General features: G+C 35.2%; 1 protein-coding gene across 6 annotated transcripts; it reads right to left on the bottom strand.

Moving 5' to 3' along the window:
* Positions 1–3,068: 3,068 nt before the first annotated feature.
* Positions 3,069–11,636, bottom strand: LOC100779013 (disease resistance protein RML1A). 6 transcript variants are annotated; one of them, XM_041014465.1, is made up of 6 exons: positions 11,431–11,636; positions 10,835–10,914; positions 9,883–10,475; positions 5,129–6,239; positions 4,616–4,912; positions 3,069–4,519 (listed from the first exon to the last, which is right to left on the bottom strand). In XM_041014465.1, the coding sequence occupies exons 3-6, from the start codon at positions 10,440–10,442 to the stop codon at positions 3,215–3,217; spliced, it is 3,273 nt and encodes a 1,090-aa protein (XP_040870399.1). In that variant the 5' UTR covers positions 10,443–10,475; positions 10,835–10,914; positions 11,431–11,636; the 3' UTR covers positions 3,069–3,214. The 6 variants fall into 6 exon arrangements, with proteins under 6 accessions (XP_040870399.1, XP_040870398.1, XP_040870397.1 ...); XM_041014464.1 differs by having other exon boundaries at positions 11,427–11,636; XM_041014463.1 differs by having other exon boundaries at positions 10,753–10,914; positions 11,427–11,636.
* Positions 11,637–16,087: the final 4,451 nt, after the last annotated feature.

The raw sequence follows: 16,087 nt of genomic DNA on the forward strand, positions 1-16,087 counted from the left end.
AGTAAGTTCTGGCAAGAACTTTTCCGGCGCAGTGGCACCCAGTTACGCCTGAGCTCAACCTATCACCCTCAGAGTGATGGCCAAACGGAGGTACTCAACAGAGTCGTTGAGCAATACTTACGAGCCTTTGTTCATAAACGTCCGACGAAGTGGGGACAGTTCCTTCCATGGGCTGAATGGTCCCATAACACATCGTGGAATGCAGCTACCGGAGCTACACCATTCGACATCACCTTTGGCCGCAAACCACTCACTTTTCCAGAGTATCTTGCAGGGACTTCACATAACGCCGCCGTGGATGACATGTTGCTTTGCAGGGATGACACACTTGCCATCATCCGCAAGAAGTTGCTTAAGGCACAGACCACCATGAAGGAAAAAGCTGATCGAAAATGCCGTGATATTCACTTTGACCCTGGTCAATGGGTCTTGCTTAAACTTCGTCCCCACCGTCAAACTTTAGCAAGGGATTCTCCGGTCACCGGAAAGCTAAGCAAAAGATTCTCCGGTCGCCGGAAAGCTAAGCAAAAGATTTTATGGCCCTTTTCAGATCATAGAGCAGATTGGCAAAGTTGCTTACCATTTAAAACTCCCTGAGGGCGCCAAAATTCACCCGGTTTTCCACTGTTCCTTGCTCAAACCGTTTCATGGTTCCCCCGATAATACCCACATAACCACCCTTCCTTCTCACTTTCACAATGATCAACCCATCATTACTCCTGGCGCCATTTTAGATTATCGTCGTTCATCATCATCTCCTCATCAGTCATGGGAGGTTTTGGTGCAGTGGCAGGGCCTTTACCCAGACGAGACGTCTTGGGAGGATTGGTCCCAGCTTTGCCACGACTACCACCTTCAGGACAAGGTGATTTCCCAAGGGCCGCAGGGTGATACGAAAGCAATACCAGGGGTACAACAAGCAAAACAAGCAAAGCATGATCAAACAGGGGAGGTGCAGAAAGAAGAAAAGCCCAAAAGAAAAACATCAAAGCCCGCATACCTCAGAGATTACATCTGAAGGTTCATGACAGCATTTCCATCCTTGGTGATTTTATCGAAAGGTAGGAGACAAGGATACCCAACTTGATTATGGAATCATCCCTTAGGCACAAAAAGATAAGAATTCCGTTAGGGAAGAATAGTATAAATAAGCATGTAATAATACAATCAGAATCATGAATGAATGAGAATTTTCCTTTACCTTCATTGTTCTCTTCCTTTCTCTTCTTCTCGGAGGGTTCTGGTCCTCGAAAACCAGAGTTACCCAGCAGCACGTATCACATATGGTCTAGTTGATGACAGCTGAAAACTATTGAGCTATATATCACTACTAGACAGTAGCTGGGCATCACCAATTAATTTGAGGGGGCCAAAGTAGTAAATAGTATTTGGTTTTAATATATTTTTAGTCCCTTAAATTTAAGAGTTTGTATTTTTTAGTTTCCAAATTAAAATTTGTAACTTTTTAAGTCCCTCTTGTTTGCGAAATGTTTTTTTAATGCTTCTTGATAATTGATTTTTGGCGATCTGGATACACGATGCACGCACGACAATTTTTTTTATGGCAAACATGACTGTAAAAAGTATTTCACAACTGTGAGAAACTATAAAAATGCAAATTTTAATTTGGAAGACTTATAAAGATATGTCCAAATTTGAGGAACTTAAAACATATTCAAGTCATTAATATTATATACTGAAATACAACTATCAATAATTTTTTGCTTAAATATATTTAAGGTCCTTAATGAATTATCGAATTTTGTTTTGGATCCTAAATAAATTTGTAAGTTATATTGAGTTTTCAATATATTAAAAATTTTATTTTAAATATCAGTCATAAAAGTAATGACGTGTTACTCTATAAATTAATTTTTCTAACACTATGAATAGTTGTAATGGTGTCATATCATTCTTTAACCAAAACTCGAAAACAAAAATTTTAATACATGAAGGACTCAAAATAATAAAATTTTTTATTAAAGACCCAAAATAAAATTTGGTTATTTATCAAGGACATTATACACATTTAAGTCTAATTTTTTTTTTATCTACCAGAATGAAAGATATGTATCGAGAATATACATCAACTCACATATATTGCTCAGCTAGCCAACTAAATTATACTCCGTGTGAAAAAAAAAAAATCACATCCTCTTAAAGTACTGCTCTTTATCTCTGGCTTGGGAATTTGTTAAGCACAGAGTTTGGGTTTAATTTTGGCTTTGGAATTTTAATTCTGTCCCTTATTTTCTGGAGGAGATGGAAGGTGTGGTATTTTAAACACGTAGAATAGATGCTTCACAAGGTCATTCCCCAACTCGATTTTGTGTATGAACACCGTGAAGGGCAGAGATACAGAACTCTAAGGTGGAGCTACTGAAATCTAAGGTAAAAGCTTTAGTGATTTAGTTTCTGCTACAGGGCATTGTACGCACTCTTCACAATATTTTGCTTTTGTATTAATTTCTGTTTTTCTTTAATTTGTTTATGAGCAGTGTCAAACTATGGACGGTGTCCATTAATCATGTTGTGTATCATTATATTCAGTAGGCTTTAATAAAACCATGTTTCTCCCCATCTGAACTCGGAAGAGCCTCCATGGATGTGATTCCTTCCATATATAATCTAATCCTTTAAGCAATAGCTATTCTATGGAGAATGAACCTGCCCCAGACAACACTTCTTTAGCTATCTCATATCCTTTCCATGCAATCTTTAATTTCAGTATCATCCGATTTGGCCCCCAGTTTTGGTATCCATTCTCTGGAAAAAAATCAAATAAGTTGCAGACTTGCAGCCAACAAATTAACCTTTTCATTAATTTGTTTGATAAATTAAAATTAAAACTTGAACAAAGGTTGTATCAACCAATGACGCAAGGGTGAGATGTACATCATGCTCCTCACTAGAAGCAGAAAGTTGATATTTTAACTACACACAATTTACGTATCAGATATTTCCATCTTTCATATATGTATATTTAGTTATTTACTTAAGGTGATATTTAGACAAAATGAGATCAATATGTACATATCTAAAAGAAAAGTATAGAAAAAAGAAAGAAATAAACAGCAGCCTTTTACTGAAGTGACCATAAAATATGAATGAAGCTTATAGTTGTTTATTTAAGCACACAGCAGGTCTACAGTATAATCACAATTATAAGAAAATTTCACATCTATAACTTCACTGTTAACCAACTGGACCTGCTTTAATCAAAGTCTTCATCTAAACCACAAGAGGGATATGCGCAAGATGATTTCAAGCATAATGAATGCATAGGATCAGACATTCCTATATGTTGAATGAAATTATGACCTGATGAAGTGTTTATCTGTTGAACGAAATTGTGATATGCTGAGGTATTTATTACACTGACCCCGAATGCTTCCAACTCCGCACCCCATTCAGGATGTGTGTCTCCCATTACTTCAACCTCAATCTTAAGCCTCCTCTTATTTTCAGCTCTACTGTTCAGGTAGCGAGAACATCGTTGGTCATAAATGACACACACATGTTTCGAATTTGGCCTGAGATGAAGGGCAGACATGTAGATGTTGATACTACTCTTTTCACTTTTATACCCCCCATCATCACTGATAATGATATGAAATGTAAATCTTGAAAAATAACCTACTGTCCTGTGCAGAGGGTAAGATATGACGAAGCTGAAAATGAAGCCCAATTGAGATGATCGTGGAGTAGAAGGGAGATCGATCATTATATAATCATCTCTTGTCTGATACTCGAACCATTCGGGAATTTTTCGGCCGGGATACACATACTTCACCTGATAAAATCTGTACTTACGACTGTAATTGTTGTAATTTTGATCCGGTGCAGATAAATGTTGGTACGCAGAATTCATCGCATTAATACGTGCATTTAACCCAATAGCCTTGCGAGAATGTTCATCCAAATTCAAGCAATTCCAAAAGCGAACATCTCTCCTATTTTCCTTGAATTGTTGAGCAATTGATGGAAACAGTACAGTCTTCAATGATACGCAACCTGTGGCATCAAGAGTTTCAAGAGATGGGGGAAGCTCCGTTAGAGTGTGAAGCTGCCTGGACAATTCTACACTCAGATATTGCAGTGCAGTAAGATTCTTGAAGCTTGAAGGCAATTTCTTGATGTCAGTGGAGCCAAGTCTTAGGAGTTTGAGCTTGCTTTGACGTCCAAAAGATGATGGCAATGCATTGACACGAGTATACGATAGATCTAGCTCAATCATATTCTCTGATGTCACTGAAAATACCTCTAGATTAGGGCAACTTCCAAGGCTGAGATATCTAAGGGAGCTTAAATGGTTATTGCTTACAACTTTGGTAATATAACAGTAACCTATATTCAATCTCTGGAGCTTGTTGAGAGAGAAAATAGACGGATTCACACTAGTCAACTGAGGACAAGCACTGATATCCAATTCTTCAAGATTTGTAGCTTGTGTAAGGTCTGGCAGCTCCTTCAAGTTTTTAGAATCACAGACTTTTACTTCTCTTAAATTCACCAAATTCTACAACAAATAATACAAATGAAGACGTTAGATATGAGCTCAAGTTGTTAATTTTGTAGTCTTTCAATTTGGAGAAAATTGTAACAGGAAGGTTACCTGCACTCCATCCCAAAGTTTTTCCAATTGGCTATTTGACATGTCCAGTATAACAAGTTTTTCAGCAGAAAAATTCTCTGGCAAGGATTTCAGAGGGTAATACCTCCAATGGAGATATCTTAGCTCATCTGGGAAAGATTGAAGCCCGTTAGGAAGAAACTCAATATCATCTTCATCATGTTTGTTTGTAAAACTCAAAAATTGTAGTTTGCTCATCTTAGTAAATATGTGAGGGCTAAACTTCAGCTTCAGAAATACTGACAAATCAGCCCTTATGCTTCTTATAGCCTCAGTCCCCTGCCATTACGGAAATAGATAATTTTAAACAGCATTAGAAGACATCTTCACTATTACATAAAGAAGCCTTTTAACATCAGTTAAAAATATATTTTGTAAAGACATCTTCACTATTACATAAAGAAGCCTTTTAACATCAGTTAAAAATATATTTTGTAATAGTGCTTCCAAAAAAATGTTTCAAAAAAACTTGTTATATTTAATTTGGGATTTTACCTTGTTATTTGCTAATACATCACAAATATCAACAGGATCTATCAATCGGCTACGACTTTCAGCGTGTTCAATAGATTCACCACGAACAATCTCCCATGCCATTTCTTGTATAACATTGTGCATAGATACAATATTATTTTCAGAGATGGTTATAAGAGCTTTATCCTTCAGCCTTTCTAACCCAGCAACCACTGAATTATCACTTTCACTATCTTTCAATAAAACTTTTATGTGGTCCACTTTCAAATTCAGTCCTATGAAGAAACATGAAAGATCTAAAAAAATATTTTTTTCTTTGCGATCTAGATCATCATAACTCAATTTCATTGCATTGTAAACATGTTTATTTGGCATGCTTTTAAGTTTGTCTAGCTGACTTTCCCATACTTCCTTATCTTTTCCACAAAGGAGACGACCCAAAACTTTAAGAACTAATGGAATGCCATTGGCATAATTGACCACCCTCTTTGATAGCTCATCATACTCCATATCAAAATGATTTTTTTTAAAGGCATACAAACTAAAAAGCTCTAGTGCTTGACTCGAGTTCAATGCCCCAACTTCGTATATATCATCAACCTTATTAGCTATAAGCACTTGTTTGTCTCTACTTGTTATAATGATTCTACTGCCTGGTCCAAACCAATGATGGTCTCCAAATAATTCTTCTAGTAGATCCGAGTGGTTCACATCATCAAGAACAATTAAAACCTTCATACCAGCAATCCTTCTCACAATATATTCAGACAATCCATTTGCCTCATTCATTTTCTCATTTTCAACTAGCAGTGTAGAAAAAAGTTTTTCCCTCAAAGAAATTATTCCACGTCTTCCATATTCTTCCTTCATGTTTGCCAAAAAGCAAGAAGCATTATATTCAGAATATAGCTTGTTAAACATTGCTTCTGCAATGGTGGTCTTTCCGATACCACCCATACCCCAAATTCCAATAACATTGACATTTATTGACTTTTGACGTATCAATGATTCCAAACTTTGAATTGGCTTTTCAATTCCTATAACCCCTTTTAAGTTATGTGGATGGTTACGCAACCTCCTTAACTCAAGATTAACAGATTCGGTGATTTTTTCAAGCAGCTCAACTTCAGTCCTACACAACAAAAATAGAGATTCAAAATGAAATATATTGTTCAAATGCTATTATGTTATTATTTATTATTAAGATATGTTATTATGGATTAATTTAATATTTTTTTATTCCAAATAATATATATATATATATATATATAAAAGACTTAATAGTCTTTCTATTTTGTTCGATCCCTTATTACAATCCTCTCAAATCTATAATGGTGTATATATTAAAATTATATTTTAATCAAATAATTTATATTTTAAAAAATTTATAGGTTAAACTCTAATTTTGATTCTCTTATATTAACAAAATCATGATTTTTAATTGAGACATTTAATTCCACCTTTGAAAATTTTGGAAATTTGATGATGGGTGAAATAACATTGACAGTTAGTAATAATGTGTTGACTCACCAATTGTTGATGTGGCACGTTTAATATGTATTGGGTAACAAATAATCTTGATGAGTTGTTTTTTTAATTTATTAAAAATGAATTAAATTTGCTAAAGCCTTTCATCTCCTAAATACGTCGTCCCCAACCTGTTTCCCCTTTCTCTAAACCCATCGTCCCCAACCCCTACAATTCATTCAATCCATCATCCCCAATCACTGCAACTCATTCAAAGCAAATCATGCATCCTCAATTGATCCATAACAAAAGAAAATGATCAATGGAAAAAAAAACCATTGCTGCTCTAAGTCGACAAGCTCGACGACGACATTGATGAGGGTGGTGTTGAACATGCTGATGAACAACACGGCGAGTTGAACAGAGTCAGACAATACCTTGAGACTCAAATTAAACGAAATTTAAACCCAAACTAACAAGCAATCCCAAAATCAACAAAGAAAAAATTAACAATCAATCTCACATCTTGACTCTTGAATACTGTCACAACAATTTCCTTGCAATCTTCATCTTCATCAATATGTCTAGGCTGAAGGTCTTCATGATGGTGTAAAACAAAAATGACACATCATTTGTGCGAGGGTGAATCAGATTCTTCTCGCGCTCAAATTGCAGAGAGTGTGGTGCAGTTCATAGATTCTTCAGAGAGGATTAAAATTGGTTAAATAAATATGAACGAGTTCTCGAAGAGAGAGAGCGAGAGATTCGGGAGAGAACAAGGAGCGTGGCAGTACCCAAGAAGATCTTCTTTGGCTAGAAGCTGATGAGAGGGTTGGTGGAGCTGAAACCGTTGAGGAAGGACTGCGACAAGGAGTTGGAGAAGCGGCTGATGGCAGCAATAGCGGTTAGGGGCCAGTGACAGAGGTGGGACTAAAATGTTTTATACAACACTTTCTCTCTTCGATCCACCTCAACTGTTTCCACACAAAACCCTTCATTCTCATCCTTCCTTTTCTTCAATTCCCATGCATCACCACTGCCATCACTGACCTTGGTTTCGCGGCAACCACCGTTGTCCCTTACGAAATCCCTAAAACAAGCGAGACTTCCACCACCGAAACATGGGGATGCAAAACCAGAAGTAGTGTGAGTCGTCATCAGTGGCTATTAGATTTCATCGGCAGCATGCGCATACACGATGATGGTGTTGTCGCCTTGCTGGGGGTGGATGACAAAGGAGTCACTGCACGAGAGAACCTCCTTGGTGGCTTCCAGTGGCACAAAGGGCACCATCAGTGATGGTGGCAGTGTTGTTGGACCACGACGACGACAAAGCGATCAAAACTATTGTTCTGGAAACGGTAACTCGAATGCCACTGTAAAATGTATGGTTTTTTTCTTCATTTCTATTAATGGGTTAGTGACCCCTTTCTTTCTACCTTCTGAGATTTTTTTTCATTTTCATTTGGTTGTTTTTGTATTGATGATTAGTCAAGTATAATACACTTTTGATAATGAGTATCAATTTGATGTTGTTTATGTTTTGAGGAATAGCCTCAATTTGGTGTTTTGGGATATGAGATATTTGTGAAAGAGAATTTCGACAAAGGGAGAGATCACTGGAGAGGAAATGGGTGGCAAGAAAAGAAAAAGAAGAAACACAATAGCGTAGCCAAAAATCATCTCTAGCTGCATCATATAGTGTTCGGAGAATAGGTAGGGGAATCTGGTGTGATAATTAGGTTTTGGATTCCAAAATGACAAATTAGTCCGTAAAGAATTTAAAGACAAATCAGTCCATCTCATTCATCATTGATGTGGTAATTTGTTTGCACACATGGCGTCATATGTAATCAAGCCTCATTATGTGTAGGCAAGATCGTTTGGGTTATCGGTCGGATGGATTTGTTGTACTTTTCTAAAATCAAAGAACAATTTTATTTTTTCATCTTTTAGGGACCCAAGTGTCAAACACATTACAAATTGAAGGACAACATTAGATATTTACTCTATTGTTTTAGCTAGAGTTTCAATTTTATAGTCATCCCAAGTTACTCTAATGCTGTGCTTGCTTCTTGACTAATGTGACTTTTTTAAATGTGTTTTTAATAAAAAAATTAAGTGATATTTAATTAAAACTAAACTCATGCAAAACACTAGCAATGTTCACTGTAATTGTGGTGGTAGTGAGTGTTGGATCAATCAGGATATTATCCAACATCCTAATGTTTTTTTACCAGTAAATGTTAGTTATTATTAATATTGTTAGTTTCTATTAGTAGGAGAATTCGAACCTATGACCTCTTCCTTCCCTTTTTCCTTCTCCCTTTACCACCAACATCTTAATGGTAAAGTGTTGTAGGTGGTCTTGGTTATTCATAGGAAAGCTCAATAGTTAATTGCTTACCAAGGAATGGTGAGATTTAGAGAAATTTTGCAAATAGATATTATACTGTAAATTGAAAATAATAAAAGTTATTCGAAAATGGAACTCTTCAAGGAATTTTTTTATGAGTTTGATTTTCTATATGGTGCAATATTAATGGCTACTAACTTTAAATCCGGAAAAGCTTTGATTTTTTTGGAGTTTCTTTTTCTGTAGAAAAGAAATTTTGGCCATATGCCAGAAAAAAAAAAATTGACCTTAGATTTTTGGCTAGCTATTTCTTTTCCTTTTACTATAACATTAATTAGACTAACCTTGTTCTTTCTCCTTCCCTCTTCTTTGCCAAAATGTCTTGTTCAAAAATTGAACACTCACCCATGTTACTTCATTGTTATTTTTTTGAAGGTAGGTTGCTTCATTGTTGTTCTTACCTCATAACTAATATGATTTTTTTAATGAATTATTGAATAAGACTTAATTGATATTTAAAAATTAATGACTTAAATATATTTTTAATCCTTAATATATATCTGAATTTTACTTTTGATCCTTAAAAAAAAATTCATCCCATCTACTCCCTGGTATTTGAAAGTTTGTTGCAAGAATTTCAAATAAAACTTTTCAAATATCAGGGAGGGGATATAAAGAAAAACAATTATAAAGGATCAAATACAAAATTCAAGTATATATTAGAGATAAAAACATATTTAAGCCAAAATTAATTGATAAATTAATTGATGTAATTATTGTCATAGCATGCATATAGGTATGATAGGGCAAATAGGCAGCAAAATAAGATTAAAGGTTGAGTATCATGTCACTATTTAAATAGAAACTAACTTGTGATAACAGGCATATAGCTATGGCAAATAAACAGAAAAAATAAATAAATAAAGCTTGATTTTGAGGGGTTGGAACTTACTTATAATTGAATGACTTTATTCCAGATAAATTAGCAGCCTTGCTCAAAGCATGTCTCCAGTTTTGCACTGTGGCCAAATTATATTTCTTTTCATGTTCAGCAAAATCACTTTTATAACTCCCATTTTGATGTCGTACATCTGTAGGATATACCTTGTAGAAAACAGGTATCACTATTCGATTGTATTTCTCCCTGCACTCAAGTATTGTCACAAGTTCATTCAAACTCCAGGATGAAGAAGCATAGTTTTCAGATAATATGGTCAACGAAATCAATGATCCTTGAATTGCTTCAACAAATGATGGCCATAGTTCGTCTCCAGTCTTAAGTTTATCATCTACAAAGGCATGAATTTGCTTTCGACGAAATTCCTTAGTCAAATGACCAAGAAAATCTCGACGGATGTCGTCGCCCCTAAAGTTCACAAACACATCATATTTTATTTGAGGAACATAATCTGGCATTTGCTTGGAGGCCACATCCATCAGTCCGGAAATAATAAAGAAACAATGAAAAAGAACATATTTTATTGCCGAAGCTCCGGAAGAAGAGTTTGCCATTGAATTGGAACAAACTCTTTTTTCTCCTTTTTTCTGCTAAAAAATCACGATATCAAATAAAATGAATCACATGGTAACTGGAAAGAAAATGAGAGAACAGAAACGAAAATATCAAAGAGTGATTGATGAATATCAAATAAATCAAATTCGTAGTTAACCAAACAGAAGGAGGAAATCGAATAAGAAAGCAATTAATTTTATCTACTGATCAGAACTATTGCAACTTCATTATACTTCAATCTGCGCCTTATCTTTGACCCAAAATGAATGATTGATGAATATCGCTTTAACGCAAATACTGATTACTGACCTCCAATGATTTTTAATAGCCTAATTGATGCTACAAACCGGATTTAACTACTGAAGCATGTCGAACCAATATTCTACTAGACCTGCTGTTGAATAGAAGAAAGAAGCAGTTTCACTTTGACCCTGAAAGGAACCCAACGATGATGATGATCTTTTGAATAACCTGCGGGTTGAAACCCATTTATTATTGCCTTAACATAAGGAACATCAAATGACTCGTGTCTACTACATTAACAAATCCGTGTTTTTTTTTAGTATACACATTAACAAATCTGAATAATGCGGTAGTTCAGTGGTAAGTTATATAAAATATAAATAGAGAAATATATGCTAATAAATATTGAGAAAATATATTATATATCGATTATATAAAATAATTTTATACACTCTTCTAAATATAATTTATAATATATGATAACTTTATTGATTCTTATAATAATTACATTTTGAAAATTGTATTAAGAGTGATTTCTATTATACAATCATAAACATCTCCTCTCTACAAATAAACAATTAATTAACGGATAACATAATCGGGAAAAAGTTATAACCAAGCTCGTTGATCAACTACATGAAATTATTTCAACTTAACCGCTTCTTCAAAATGATATTATGCAACTCAAATATATGATTATCTCTAATAAAAAGTTACTAAAATTAGATCGGAATCAATACCTACGCTGGTATTCGGATCAGCAATGCAAGCTACTGGATATCACACGCGTTGACTGGGTTGGTTTTGGTGAAAATTGGTGGCTGGAACCTGGTTGAGCATATCTTTCCCTTTTTTTTCTGAAATGGTTTGTCTTTTACTTTCTTCAACGCATGTTTTCCGGTAAAGGTCACATGGCTATATTGTAAAGTATAAACACACGCTTTCCAACGTTAGTATTAAAAATTGGAAAAATTAACTTGTTGCATAGACATGGTTCGTACCCATGTTTCTCAATTACCTAAATATTACTTTAGCCACTAGCTAGCTAGGAGAGTGCATACGACAAATTTACTTACATATTTAGTTGTGACAGATGAGACAAATACGTACCTAGCTAACATCGTATACTGCTATTGCCAAGACAATATTTATTTTCTTCCAAGACTCGTCTTAATTAAAGGGAACTAGCTAGGAGAATGCATCCTACAAATTTCCATAATATTTATTTGTGATAGATTAGCCAAAAAAAGATGCGACTCCATGAATCAGTCAAAGGTTCTATGTTTTTGAAACCACACTCAGTCCCAGATAAAAGAACAAAACAAAAAAGAAAAAAGAAACACAACCCCACAAGGCATATGAATAAGTAATTGTTTGATAATTAGTAATGAATATACGTTTTTCTGATCAAGAACTACTACCCGATCTTGGTGCTGCACTGGGGTGTTGGTGATTCAGAGCAAGACCCCTCTTCCTTGGTGGTTGGACAAAGTGTCTATAAGGTGAATTATGTGAATGAGATTTGCAGTTGAAAGATTAGGGTTAGGGACTAAAATAAACAATTCTAAAAATAAATAAGCAAAATTATAAATTTGATCCCTTTAGTTGTTTCTAAATTTGATTTTGGTCTCCCGTTAGAATTATTGATGCATTTTATTCTCCTTTTTTATCCAATCATGCAATCTTGGTCCTCTAGTTCAGATTTGGACGTTTACTGACACATGTCAACGTCTGAGAAGTCCGTCAAACAATTCGCGATTTTTAATCCGGTAGCATTTTTACCCCAATCTTGAATGGTAATATCGAATGTCCTTCTGTTTTTGCTACCTAAAAATCCCAAATTGGAAATGCGAACCCTAAGGCAATCTCGTGTGTGTGAGGTGTCGCTGTTGATTGTTGATGGTAGTGTTCGTGTGTGTGAGGTGTTGCTGTTGATTGTCGTAGGGAGATGGAAGTACCTTTTGTTTGCAAGTAAGTTAGGTTATTTTATTGAAGTTTTCTTAATATTATAATGGTGGATAGTTATGGTCCATTTGTGAGGTTTGTTTGTTGATGTGATCCATAGAGTGTTTTTCAGTGTGAATTTTTGTTCAGGTTTTGGGATCCACGAGGTGATTAGTGCTTTTTTTTTGTTGTGGTGGTCCCTTATGTCTTTGTTGGTGGAGTGGTCCCGATTTTGTCTTCCACGAGGTATGTGCTGACTTTTTTGATTAAAAACCCTTCATTGTGGTTATCGTTTCACCTGGAAACATGAATGGTGCTTTTTTTGCTGTGGTGGTCTCGATTTTGGCTTTTGTTTTCTTGTGAAAACCTTTGGTGGGTGTTGTTTTTATTCACTTTTGGGGCTTTACTATCGTTCATGTTTTTTTGTAGGCCAACCGAAGAACAAACAAGGAGGTTAAAAATTCACCATGGTGGGATGTTTATTTATAAGTTATTTATTGTGTATATCAATGGTCCAATTGTTGAAGAAGAATGGGGTTGGTATGTGGATATTATGTCTTATATTGACTTCACGAAGGTGATTAACTCTCTCGGGTACAAATCATTCAAGTGCTTATGGTATAGGGACCCTCAAAATGCACTCAGTAGAGGGTTGAAGCCACTTAATTGTGACTCTGATATTTTGCAATTGGTTGAAGATGTTTCTAGCTTTGATGTGGTTGAAGTGTATGTGGACCAGGGGGTGTTTGACAAATATGCAAAAAAGTTGAATGATGATAAAGGAGATGAGGTTGTTGTAATTGATGGAGTGGAGGCTGAAGCAGTGGTGGAGGGTGAAGATGAGGCTGAGGGGCAGGTGGAGGCTGAGGTTCAGGTTGATGAACAAGGTTTAGTGGAGGTTCAGATGTAGGGTGAAGATGAGGTTACTGTTGTAGGTGAGATGGAGGTTGTTGTTGAGGGTGTGGTGGAGGATGATGTTGAGGCTGAGGAAGATGATGATGATAGCAATAATTGTAGTGAAGTTTCATATAGTGACTTTGAAGAAAGATGGGATTAGACAGAATCGTTGGACCCTCGGACATTTAGTCAGAGTAGTCACCCCACATTTGATACTAATCAAGTCACCCCACATTTAGTTAGAGTAGTCACCCCAGATGGAAGTGAAGATGAAGGTCCTCTAAAAGTCATATTTCCTCATTTTAATGTGCTTGAAAATGATGATGTAAATTTTAAGGTCGGGTTGCAATTTAGTAATAAGAAACAAATTCTAGAGACTATCAAAACCTTTGCTATGATATCTAAGAAGGGGATTCAGGTTGACTATGGATCAGGCATATTAATGCAAAACCTAAGTGGGTGGCAAAAAGGTTCATGTCTTTATTAATGCATACTCCCGACATGAAACTAAAAGCCTTAATTGCTTACGCTGTAGAAAAAGGGGATTCAGGTTGACTATGGATCAGGCATATAGAATAAAGGTTAGGGCAATGGAAAAATTGAAGGTGCAACCAAAGATCAGTATAAATATTTAAGAAGTTATGTTGTTGAGATCATACAAAAAAACAAGAACAACACTGTGAAGATTAAATGTGACTTAACTCTTCATGGCCCTATGTTTAAACGTATCTATGTATGCTTGGAGGCTTGTAAGAGTGCATTTGCAAACACTTATAAGCCTTTGATAGGATTGGATGAGTGCTTTTTGAAAGGAAAATATGGTGGCCAATTGTTGTTTGTAGTAGGCAAAGATGGAAACAATTAAATGTTTCCTATTGCTAATGCTGTAGTGGAATCTGAAAATTATTCGTCTCGGAAGTGGTTTGTTGATCTATTGATAGCTGACTTAGATGGTATTCAAGAAGGATGTTGGGCTTTCATTTTTTACCAACAAAAGGTAAATATTAAAATTATGTTGGGCATCTAATTGTTACTATAATTTAATTTATTAACTATTATTTTCAGGGTTTGGTTGAGGTAATCAAGGAGTTTGGCAATAACATAGAATATAGACTGTGTGTTAAACATTTATATGGTAATTGGAAAAAGAAGTATTTGGGAGAACAAATGAAAGAGTTGATGTGGATGGAAGCTCGAGCAACAATTGCCCCTGATTGGGACAAGGCCATGAATCAAATTAAATGTTATGATGTAGAAGCTTGGAAGGATCTGGAAAGGTTAAACCCTACTACTTGGACAAGATCTGCTTTTAAGGTAAACACAACACGTGATTTGCAAGTCAATAACATGCGTGAGACATTCAACAATGTAATAATGAAGTACAAAGACGAGCCAATTATTACTCTGTTGGAGGGAATCCGATTTTACATAAGTTCTAGAATTGTCAAGTTGAGGACTACCCTCATGATGTATGAGGGTTCCATCTATCCTAAAGTTCAGCAGATCATTGGAAAAATAAAAAAAGCATGTGAAGCATGACCACATTGGTCAGGTGATGCTAATTTGTCTTCATTTAAGGTGTCAAAGGGCATAGAAAAATTTGTTGTCAATTTTAAAGAATAGACATGTTCTTGTAGAAACTGGGAGTTAACTGGAATTTCATGCACTCATTCAATAGCATGCATGTGGATCGATGGTGCTGAGACCTGAACTTAGTGACATTTCTTATTACAAGTCTTCTTTTCTGTAATTGTTATATTGTTAATTTGTTGTTTTGTGGTAATTGTTTTGAATTGAATATGTTTTATTGTTTCACTTGATTGGAAATCTACTGTTTTGGCAACATATTCATTTATTGTATATCCATGTAATGGACCAAACTTATGGCCTCCTTTACAAACACCAGCGATGCTTCCACTAGTGATGAGGAGAGCTCTTGGAAGACCAAAGAAAGCAAGGAACAAGAGAAATGATAAGCCTAGGAATAGCTTCAAGCTGCCAAGACAGTCAAAATCAATTGTTTATAAAAAATGTGGAAAAATTGGTCACAACAAAGGACATGTAAATGAAAGACAAGTGCAGATAAGAACATTCCAAAATGGGGTAATAAGGTAATTTGCCTTCAATATGTGTTTTCCATTACATTCAATAGATTTTGTGACTTTAACCATTCTTATAATATTTGTGCTCAATATTAACAAAACTTGAAGAGACAAACAACATCTCTCACCAATGTTGTAACAAAGAAACAAAAGAATGTTTCATGTAAAGTGGGACCACATGTGTAGGAATTCAAGGAGGTGATAGTACCAATCAAACACAAGAATCACAAATCAGTTAAGAGAGTCGACAAGTAGGACTTGGGCACAAATGGGTTAATAGTTTAAGTTTTTAGGATGCAAAACTTATATATTTTTTGGCTCTATTCAATGAGGCTTTGTAATGCACTCTTTATCTAATTAATTATTCAGTTTATGTTTATGTAATTGTTTTAGGAGGCTATGTAATGCACTCTTGTGTAATCATGTTTTGTTGTTTAGTTCAAGTTACTGCTTTGTTT

Source organism: Glycine max, chromosome 3 (assembly GCF_000004515.6).
Source record: "Glycine max cultivar Williams 82 chromosome 3, Glycine_max_v4.0, whole genome shotgun sequence".
In the NCBI taxonomy this organism is placed as follows: Eukaryota; Viridiplantae; Streptophyta; class Magnoliopsida; order Fabales; family Fabaceae; genus Glycine; species Glycine max.